Source organism: Crocodylus porosus, unplaced genomic scaffold (assembly GCF_001723895.1).
Source record: "Crocodylus porosus isolate Cpor-Errol unplaced genomic scaffold, CroPor_comp1, whole genome shotgun sequence".
In the NCBI taxonomy this organism is placed as follows: Eukaryota; Metazoa; Chordata; order Crocodylia; family Crocodylidae; genus Crocodylus; species Crocodylus porosus.
The window spans coordinates 9,668,438-9,679,577 of NW_017728918.1; the positions used below are offsets into that span (position 1 = coordinate 9,668,438).

At 51.3% G+C, this 11,140-nt stretch overlaps 1 protein-coding gene across 1 annotated transcript in view; it reads left to right on the forward strand.

Moving 5' to 3' along the window:
* Positions 1–11,140, forward strand: part of EFR3B (EFR3 homolog B) — a 102,171-nt gene that overhangs the window by 50,036 nt on the left and 40,995 nt on the right. Inside the window, exons 4-6 of the mRNA XM_019538114.1 lie at positions 4,608–4,719; positions 5,121–5,242; positions 9,539–9,688. Of these exons, the coding sequence (XP_019393659.1) occupies positions 4,608–4,719; positions 5,121–5,242; positions 9,539–9,688 (384 nt within the window). The remainder of the gene's footprint in view (positions 1–4,607; positions 4,720–5,120; positions 5,243–9,538; positions 9,689–11,140) is intronic.

The following is an 11,140-nucleotide window of genomic DNA, read 5'->3' on the forward strand; positions in this document are numbered from 1 at the left end:
GCCACCTATAAGCCTATCAAGGGAGGGCAGCAGGGAATTGGGGATGCGCTGTTTACCAGAGCGCCCCAGGGAGTAGCTAGGAATAATGGGTGCAAGCTAGTGGAGAGTAGATTTAGGTTAGACATTAGGAAGAATTTTTTTACAATAATGGTGACAAGTCTGGAGCGGGCTGCAAGAGCGGTGGTGCCATCACCTAACTCGGAGGTCTCCAAGGGGAGGCTTGACAGTCACCTGGCTGGGGTTGTCTGACCTCGGTCTTCTTTCCTGCCTGGGGCAGGGGGTCAGACACGATGATCCATTGGGTCCCTTCTGACTCCATAATCTATGAAGCTATGAAATAGGGAAGTTAAGTGCTTTGACTAAGGCCAGGGGAGGAATCAGTGGCAGAGCAACAGGAGTGGGAGCTCCTGTCTGCCTGTCCAGTGCCCAGATGAGGCAGCACTGCCCACAAGGCCTCTGAATCACTGAGTCACAGAAAATGAGGGCTGAAGGGAGTTCATGAGGTGACATCTAGTCCAACCCCCTGCTCCAAGCAGGACCAGCCTGAACTACATCATCCCAGCCAGGGCTTTGTCTACCCGGGGCTTCAAAACCTCCAAGGACAGAGACCCCACAACCTCTCTGGGGAGCCTGTTCCAGGGCTTAACCACCCTCCTAATCAGAAAGCCTTTCCTAATATCCAACCTCGACTTCCCTTGCTGCAATGTGAGCCCTTTGCTCCTTCTGTCATCTGCCACCACTGAGAACAGCCCAGCTCTATCCTCCAGTCCACTTCCTAGTCAGCAGCTGCCTGACAAACGCAAGGGAAAGAGAAGGCCCACAACTGAACGGAGACTCTGCTCCACTGGTCGTTTTGTAGAAGGGCAGGGAAGACATGCACCTTCTATACTAACTAAATAAGATAGAGAGCACGAACTTTCCTGAACTCCAGTTCACTTAATGAGATGCTGTCAAAAGACAGCACAGGGCAGAGTATTAAGTGGAGTGAGTGATTAGAGTTCGAGAGGGGGGAAAAGAGGACATGGTCCAGTCCCTTGATAGTTTCTTGTTCCACAATTTTCCCTTCAAACTGGTTTCTAAACGGTTTTTTTTTGCCTGCAAACAGCAGTCCTGAGGTCAGCGATGGAGCATGCAGTGGGCTTCCCAGGCCTTTGCTTTGCAGCTGGTATCAGATCCGGGTATTCATTTGTGCGCGTAGAGATGGCCCTGCCTGTCCAGTGTAGACAGCAGACGGGCATCATAAGCCGGTGACGGCGTATATGATTTTGGTACGATTTCAGGTGAACAAAATGTGTGAAAAAAAATATACATATGTGTGTGGGTGTGTTTATATAATAATATATAATATATATACACACCCACACATATATACATGTGTATTTATATATAAGTATGTGTGTGTGGGTGTGTATACACCCACACACATATATGCTCCTCCAGCATATATCTATATATATCTATCTATGGATGTACATGCACACACACCCCTACACACACGCACATGTACATATACACCCTGCTACCTCATATATATAGATATATATCTATTTAGATATATATGTGTGTGTGTGTGTGTGTGTGTGTGTGTATTTCAAATTAATCACAGCTCAGTTTTTTTCATATGCATGGCTAATCTCCCCTCCCCTCCTGACAGACATTCAACCTGGAACTACAGAAGAATTTCATAGAGAAGGCAATGCAAATCTTTCATTTATCTTACAAGCTTATGGGCTAAAAGATCTGAAAATGGTGTGGCTGTCAGGCTGCTTCCTGCCGGTGTCGGTGGTGGTGCTTTTTCTGCTGAAAACCTTTTTCAGCTAAAACCTTTCAACCAGCCACAATGCCTCGACCCAACGTGCTCTGTGTTTATCCTGGCTTTTGTTTTTTTGGCAGCTCCCCAGTGCTTCGCAGACACTGCTAAGAGCCTCCCTGTGTCAGGCAGCTCACGGTGTAGTGCAGGTGTGGGAGCGACGCATCAGTGTGCGCTTGGCAATAACGTGATTTGGAAGCAGTGGGGGGGACAAGTCTGGTGGAGGATTCTTCATGCGCCTCCCCTCTGAGGTCGGGTAGCCTTGCTGTTCCTACCGTCCAGAAGGAGAAACTGGGAAAGTGATCTGCTGAGCCACAAAGACTGAATCTCAGAACCCAGGAGTCCTGGAAACCGCAGCACATAACCATGAATGATTAAGAAAGACATCACGTATGTTATTAAACACGTCAGGAACTTCAGAGAGGTAAAAGTTTCCGCTGTCCATTGAACCTGCTGCCTTGGGCTTGAGCAGTCTGCACGGACTCTGCCAGCTTTGGATGGCTTTGAAGTGCACGCCGCTGGCCCCAGACCAGCTTAGTTCAGAGAAAGACAGATGGGGGTTTTGCATCAGTCTATTTACAGCAGAGAAAGAGCATCATTAAAAACCACAGGTCCCTGTGCACTCACAACGGCTTGAGCTGGAGCAGTAGACACAGCTTGTTAAGAGCCTGGAGGTAAGGACCTGGGATTAGGTAATGGAGCCCTGGAGCCACAGGTCCTGAGTTCAAATCCACCTCTCAGCAGGCACAAAAGCATACTGTTCCCATCTGATGGTTATCAAGGGGGATGAGATGATTTGTTGTCTGATGGGCAGAGGCAGCTATTGATTTTATGGGTGGGGGCAGTGTCCAGGAGCTTCCCTCCTCAAGATCGGGCCCCCCTTGTGCCAGGTGCTGTGCTGAGCTGTAGCAAGAGGCATCCCTCTGCTGCTTTTGTGGTAGCAGAGGTCTCTCCCGAGGGGGGTTACATCCTGCGCAGGTGCTTGGGATGTGTCTCTGAGCAAGCGTGGGGATATTGGGCTTGATCCTGGGAGGGGTTGAGCCCCTCCTGAAGGTTTCCCTGTGTTTCATTGGGAAGGGAGAGTGGGTAGTGCTATGCAGGGGGGTTGTTGCTTTGTGGGATTGGACCCTGCACTGCAGGCGCGTTGCTGGTTTGGTCTACCATCCCTCTGACGGGCTCAGTGGGTCCCAAAGGAATGGAGACAGCCGCCAAAGCAACCCCACGGAGGAGTGTCGCCTTTCATTAGTGCCTATGGAGAGACCTGAGGGGGGCTGGCTAGCTCAGGGGATCCTGAGTATATTGTTTTAAAGCCCCCGCTTTGGATCCAGGCTGGCTGATCTATACCAAGCAATCTTCTTCTTGGGTTGTGTAATCAGCCTGCTGGTCCCAGGCCTGTATCTTATGGGCCAGTTTCACACAGTCCTTGAATGGCTGGTAGAAGGGTTGAAAGGGTGGCAGGTCCCCCATGACACCCCCACACAGCCTGGACAGTGGGTACAAAGGCAAGCTCTGAGTCCAAGGCTCACCAATCTGTGCTAGTTTAGGAGAGCTAAATTCAAAGCAGATAGCCAGGTGTCCTTCTGGGGTTGCATTCATAGGGGAGCTGCTCCAAGTGCATCCCCATCACCTGGAGACCTCCATTGCATGCTGCCTGGCCAACCAGACTATGGCTATTCTCCTGGCCAGCTTGTTGTACAACAGCTTGTAATAAGCAGGGCTGTACCCAGCTTGGCCCCAGACGCCGGTGGAAGGAAGAGAACAAAAACCTTCTTTCTGGCGGTGGCAGCCACTCGGCGTCTTCTTCAGACGTGGTGTAGAGGATGTTCTCTGCTAGCAAGCAGATGGCTGGCTCGGAGCATAGCGTGGACATATGTGAGGACATCCTTTTCCAGCCTGGCAGAGCATCATTGCTGTCAAGAGGTTTAAAAGGTCCCATGGGTGTTCCTGTGCTGGAACAAAGACTTTTTAGGCAGTGTCTTCCATGCTTGAGCAGCTGGAATGATTAGTCACTTGGATGCATAGGAAGGTAGGGCTGGAAGGGACCTCAGGAGACCACCTCCATCCCCCTGCTCCAGGCAGGAACATCCCCATCCAAACCAACCCAGCCAGCAGTTTCTACATTTAGAAACGTTCAGCAATGGGACGTCTACAGGCTCTGCAAGGTATCTGTGAGGAGCCCTCCTCATTGCCAGGAGCATCATAACCTCTCCCTCGTAGCTCAGTCTCTCTTGGTGCATGTTCTGCATTTGGGGGATGTCCTTGCACGTTTGGATGTAGCACAGCCCTTCCTTTCTTCTCCATCACGCGGTTCGAATGGAGATGATGCTCTGCCCAGCTTCGGGGCTGCACTTTTAGCATGCAGCTGTCTGACGGACTCACCCCCACCCCGTCTCTGACCAAGGTTGTGCCTTTTATGTGAAGCATGGAAAAAACACAGCCTGCGGGATTGTTGGCAAAATGTTTCAAGGACTTGCGTTTCCCTGGGAAACCAAGTCTGACCCTGTTTTCACATCACTGCAAATTCTCTCAGACATTGATATGAGGTTGTAGTTAGCAGGGGGAGCTGCCTTCTCTTCCACACAGCTACTCCTCCTGTGTTTGGATTAGATATCAGCCCTTGTGATGTTTTAGCAGGTCCTGGCAGCTGCATTTTTCAGAGCAAACTGATAATCGGAGAGTCTTAGCTTTCATTTGCAAAAATAAAATAAAATAAAAGCCATAAGTTTTTGGCCCTTGTGACGGCAGAGAAGAACTTGTACATGTGATTGCCTAAAGGCTCCCAAGCCAGACTGTGCTGATCTGCTGACTCGGGAGAGGTAAAGCCAATCGTATGTACTGGCCAGCTCCGCAGAGCCAGCGCTGCTGAGACAGTCTGTCGGATGCCGTCTCCCACTGCATCACCAGCTAAGGTCTGAGGTCTGAATCTGGGGTGTTTACTGGGAGGCTTCCTGGATTTACTGGGTTCTGTTGGATTTTCAGAGTCTTGTTTTAACTTTCACTTTGCAGGTTTGGATTCCTACCTCGGACCGAGCAGCACTCTGTGTGTTTGGGGCAGGCACCTTCAGGTCATCTCTCTGGGTGCTGGAGCCAGCGAGGCCAAAGTGACCTCCAGCCCAAATCATGGCAAGCTTGGGGATGCTCTTGGTTGTCAATGCAAAAATGGTCTTCACGGTGCCTGCTTCCGAAGCCAGGGTCAACAGGGCTCCTGGCACTTGCCTTTCCTATTCTGATCTCTGCTGAGATCCACAGCGACTCCTTTGCTTTCCTTTCCTTGTGTTAACTTCTTCTCCCGTGTGTCTCCCTCTTCTAGTTTGTGAAGTTTGCAAATATCGAGGAGGACACCCCCTCCTACCACCGGAGCTATGACTTCTTCGTGTCCCGCTTCAGTGAGATGTGCCACTCCAGCCATGACGACCCGGAGATCAGAACCAAGTGAGTGAATGGGATAAAACGCTTGAGCCTTCTCCTTGTCGAGCAAATGCATGGGCGGGACTTGGGGTCTCAGGGTCCCTGTCAGCACATTTACTATGGAATAAACGCACTGCACTCCATATGTGGTACCCCTGTAGCTGTGCAGCAGACATGCAACGCACAGCCTTACACTGATGTAGGCTGCTATATTCCAGGGTAAAGATGACCCAGATAAAATGAAAGCTTATACCCCACCAAAAGTCACATGGGGGAACCATGCATGTGTCTGCCCTATTTCTGTCTCATCCTAGGGTGATTGCTTCAGCACTGTAGCAGCAGCTGGCCATGTATCTTCCCCTTGATGCTTCAGAGCAAAATTCAGGATAAACTACTCTGCAGTAGGCGCGGCATGTGTCAGTGTAACAGAGTCAGTGGACAAACCCCTGGAAGTTGCAGCCACCTTGGAATAGACTTCTTTGCTAATCAGTCCTATCCCATGTCTTCCAAATGCCATGCCCCATTTCCTTTGATGTATGGGGTACACTGGGCGCATCTACATGAGACTCATAACTTCGCATTAGCATAGTTTACTGTGAAGTAAGCTCATGTGTCTACACATGCACATGCTTACTTTACAGCAAACCTCCCTAATCATGACACCGTAGCACTTGTGTACATGCCTGACCCGGAGCCAAACCTGCTTCCAGTCAGCTGTCCACCAGGGGTGGGAGATAGTTCCTGCCCCAGGGAGCTGCCTGCTGCCAGGGTGGGCTCTGCCCCAGGAGCCAGCCCCAGCAGCAGAGAGCTCCAGACTGGGAGGTCCTTATCTACCAACCCCCACTCCACCATCATGATTGGGAGCAGGGGCCTGGGAGACCCTTATCTCCCAGCCTGATTTTTGTGGTCATGGGGGTCAGACTGGGAGACCCCCAGGAGCAGCAGACAGCTGTTTCCTGTCCCAGTGCTCCCTGCTAACCCCTGGGTTAGCAACCAAGGGGAGCCTGGAGCTCCCCCCAGTGGCAGCAGGGGCCCACTGTAGGGCTGCAGGGAACTGGGTGCAAATTTGACCCCCAATCATTGCATGTGTAGACACCTGCAATGAATCCCAACTACCAACTACTCCGGAGTTGCAGTGAATCCCAACTACCCAACTACTCCAGAGCTGCTTACACAAGAGTAAATTTGAGCTGGAGTAAATGCATGTGTATATGCGCCCAATGGGTACAAATCCATCATCTTGGACAGTGCGCTATGAGACACCAGAAGATAAATGAGTGAGTGAACGGAGCTTCAGGCAGGAGTCTTGGACATGGGCCTGGTCAGATGAAGCTCACCTTGGCCTCTGGTTGATCGCAGCCTCCAGTCACCTTTCCCAGCACTGGAGTTTTGTAAGAATGTGCCTCATTCGATGGTGGTCACATGGGCAAAGAGCTCAAGTACTAATGAGTGACTTGCTTTCCCATGAAGGGAGCTTGTGCCCCAGAAGGATTAATTATGAATAATGCAGATGGATGAATAGTGTTTATTGCTGCCAAAGCCCATCCTGTCAGCAGGGCCCTGGAAAACAACCAGCACCCTCAATTGCTGCTTTCTCCCTCCTCTGCAAAGCATTCAGCGATCCTGCTGGTTCAGCCTCAGTAATGACCCTGCTGCTCATAACGAGAGTCTATGGGGGGAGGCGAAGGGGGAAATGCTGCCAATCCAGTTTAATTGCTTCCCTTCACCCCATAATGAAGCTCGACATTGGTAAAAGGCTTGAAAGGCTGGGGAATAATGCGCAGCGCTGGGCCAGAGAGAGTGCAACATTATAATGCTAATGTGCTAAGGCTGTTTTCTGCCTAATGGGAGGTGAGCATTCAGGAGCCCCGAACGTGGGAGCAGCTCATGCTCTGATGATGCATAACCCCGGGGCTAGGACCAGGTTGTCGACAGTGGCAGGACGCTGGCAGTACCCTCATCCCCCTGATTTACCAGGACTGAATTGCCCAACCACCTGAAGCTTTAAGGTGGTGGTATAAGATGCTGGACCCTCAGTGACACACCTAGATGAGGGGTGGCCAACCATAAGTGGCATGGGTGGCCCGCGTGTGGCACACAGCTAACTGGGGAGGAGACAGGCAGGTAGGGCAAGGAGCACAAAGCAGAGCAGCAGGCTGGGCAGAGGAAAGGGAACAGAGTGGCATGCAGACAGGGCATGATTTGTGGCACACCTTAAGATTGGCCCTCACTGGACTAAACAAAGCCCTGTAGGACTTATGGAGCCAGCTGAGCCTCGGTGATGCCTGGATGCCAAGCCAGAGTATGCATCAGCTTGAAGGACTTGCCTCTGTTTTACCAGGAGTACATTAAGACTCCCAACTCGCTGGCTCTTATTCAGCTTCCAAGCTTGCAAAGCCCTGAGAAGCAAATGCCCATGAAACTGGGAGAAAACACACAGATGGCCCTCAGGGAATAGCGTCCCAGTTGCCAGTTGTATATTTTTTCTCCCTTGCCTTGGCTTCACCCTTTCATCCCAGCCCTGGTGTACTGAGACCTGCCTTGCACCACAAGAAAGCCTTTCTCTCCCCTAAACTGTTCTGCACTCCTGATCCCCCCAGTACCTCTAGTGCTGCTCCCTTCATTGCTAGTACAGATGGACATGGCTATTCTCTGGTGGCACAGCTCATTATTAGCTGCCTTTTTAAAGCCAGGTAAGAGTCTTCAAGCCCTGGGTTTGGCATATGGTATTTTATCATACAATATTCACCTTTCCCCCAAAAGCCAGCTGCTGGAAATTGGAGTGCGCATGATATGGGAGAAATATGGTAAGCACCTTTTCTGCAAAAGTGAGATCCCCTAGCTGCTGCTCAGTTACTGATTACAAAGAAAGAGCTTTTCTCTTCGTTCTGCCTTTCAAGAGCAAGGCGCTCATCTTATTCCAGGACATGTTGTAGGTGAGGAAATGTGGTAGGCATTTTATCACGTGGAGGTCAACAAAATGCCTGAGACCCTCTGCGTGGTGATTCAGAGCTGGAGTCTTGGTGGCTGAAAAACCAGTCTGTGCCTGCTGGGTTTACTGATTTAATCCAGCTGCAGATCAGACCTTTGCTATTCCTGATGACTAATATTAATACCTGTTGCTAGCCCAGTGCTGCTCTGTTGAAATTAGTCTTGCTAAAAGTGGCAGGACCCTGCAGGGTGTTTTTCTGGGGTCCCTGGAAACTCCAGTTACTCTCTTAAACTTCCCACTCACTCCTCAGGGGAGGGGATCTGCCTAGGAGCGAGATCTTAGACGCCTAGAGCTGTGGGGCTGGAAGGGAGCTCCAGAGGTCACATCCAGTCCAGTCCCTGCCTGAGGCAGGAACAGCCCTGTGCAAACCAGCCCGGACACATCCATTGCCCAACCTCGTAACAAAACTACACGGCCAACCCTGACACAGCACAGATTTCATAGGTTTCATAGATTTCATAGACATTAGACGTTAGGGCTGGAAGCAGGAAGTCAGCTGGGGTCACAGGATCACAGCAAGATAAGCATCCAATTTGCTCTTGAAGGTGTTCAGTGTAGGTGCTTGAACCACCTCCGCTGGCAGACTGTTCCAGACCTTGGGGGCTCGGACAGGAAAGAAATTCTTCCTTATGTTCAGCCTGAAACAGTCTCGCAGGAGTTTATGACTGTTTGACCTCGCCATCCCTTGGGGCGCTCTGGTGAACAGACGTTCCCCCAGATCCTGGTGGTCACCCCTGATAAACTTATAGGTGGCCATCAGATCAAGCTTCTCCACATCCTTTTTGAATTGTGGAGCCCAAAACTGGATGCAGTTTTTTTATTTAAAAAAAAAAAAAGACATCACAACTGAACCTGATATAGATAAAGCAGGGGGACCATGGCTTTGGAGTAACGTCCTGTTGCTGCAAAAATTGTTAATATATATGCTCCCAGGCAGAGGCTGTGCTACAGAGGAGGGCAAACCACCCCTGTTTTGTTCCCCTTCTCAGGGAACTTTGCAATGTCTGATAAATGCAAAAGAAATAAGGAACAGCTATTTGCTTGGGTCTGGTTCTCACAGGTCGCTCAGCCATCTCTCAGGGCTGAGAAGAGACGCCCAGAGTCATGACTTCACCTCTAGTTTGTGTTCAGCTTTTAGAGTTAGGGTGAGGACCCAGGTGTCCCTTGCTCCAGCTGCTGGGTGGCAGCCTGTCCCTAAATATGAGGGGCGATGGGGGCAATCTGCTGCTTTGCCAAGAGCAATCAGGGGTTTCAGGCAAGCTGTTGAATGGAGAGCGCTGTCTCGGCCACATATCCTCATGCCTGTTGTTTGTAACCCTTTCCCCCAGGATCCGGATGTCCGGGATTAAGGGGCTGCAGGGGGTGGTGAGGAAGACTGTTAACGATGAGCTCCAAGCCAACATCTGGGACCCGCAGCACATGGACAAGATTGTGCCTTCATTGCTTTTCAACCTGCAGCACGCTGAGGAGGCCGAGAGGTAGGTGGAGCCTTGCTTTTCTCTTCTAGTAGCGCAGTCCCGCTTGAAATCCCCCCCAGGACCGAGTCTGCAAATGGAAGAGATGTGATTCCAGGCAGTGCAGCCATCCCCTTTGCCCATAGGGGTTGGATATAGCACAGGAGCTCCTCATTCCCATTGCTTGTGAAGTCCCATTCCCAGCGCCATGCAGGAAACCAAAGGTGAAACCATCAGACCCGTTGCTCTTCTTCATGATTTTAACAGTGCTCAGAAGCCCCCGGTCCCTTCACAAGCAAAGAAACTACCTGTTCCTGGTGCCGCACCATCCCCACGCACCAGGATCAGTCCCTGGAGCCCTGGGCTGGCTCTGCTTGTCTCCATGTGTCAGGATCAGTCCTCGTGCACCAGAGTCCGGCCCATGGCTCATCTAATGTGCAGGGCCCTGGCTGACACCATGCCTGGGCCTGGATCCGGCCCACAGGCTGGGGCTGAGCACCCCTGTTTGAAGGGTTTGCCTGAATTACAGGGCTCCTGCCACCGTGGCTGTGGCTGCAGAGCTCCATAGCACGGATGTGGCATGTGGCCATGGATGGCATGTTTCTGTCAGCTCGGCTTTCCTGCTTCCCTGGTGCCATTAGCTGAGCAGACAGACCCCCCTTCTTTCTGCAGAGCTGTGGTTTTGCTATCAGAGAGGCTTTGGCAGCAGGGCCTCATCCTTCTCGTGGGGTAGCTACATAGGCCAGAGTTACTCCCCGCCCTGCCCTGTGTAGCTGATCTGATGTGCAGGTTTCTGAATGACACAGCACTGGGGCTGAGAACCCCTGGTCTAAGGGTGCCACGCCTGGCCCAACGGTGCTAAGTCTGGATGTGACTTGCAGGATGTGTGTTTGACACCTCTGCTCTATGGGGCAGGGAAGGCATCAGCTGATCAGATTTTTCTGATCAGGCCAATATTAAGGTAATTGGTTGCATTTGCATAAGCTAGAGTCAGAAAGAAGCAGGGACTTAACATGGAGCTGCTGCTGTGGGCTAACTCACCCTGTGCCTACCCTCATGCCACAGGAAGTGAAAGCTGGCCCGGGGCCACTTAGCCCGGTCTCCTCCAGAGCTGTTCTGCTCACCATGAGTTAAGAGCAGACAGCTTGTTACTACCCATCATCAGTCCCTGCCCCTGGGTTGATTGTGATGTCCTTGCCCTTGTTCTCCCGAGGGATGGGGTGGTTTCCAGGTGCACTACTAGTCTGGAGGTCACTAAGGAGAGACTAGAGAAACTGGACCTTTTCAGCCTCCGCAAGAGAAGGTTGAGAGGCGACCTGGTGGCTGCCTTTAAGTTCATCAGGGGGGCACAGAAGGGAATTGGTGAGTATTTGTTTACTAAGGCCCCCCCGGGGGTTACAAGAAATAATGGCCACAAGCTAGAAGAGAGCAGATTTAGATTGGATATTAGGAGGAACTTCTTCACAGTTCGAGTGG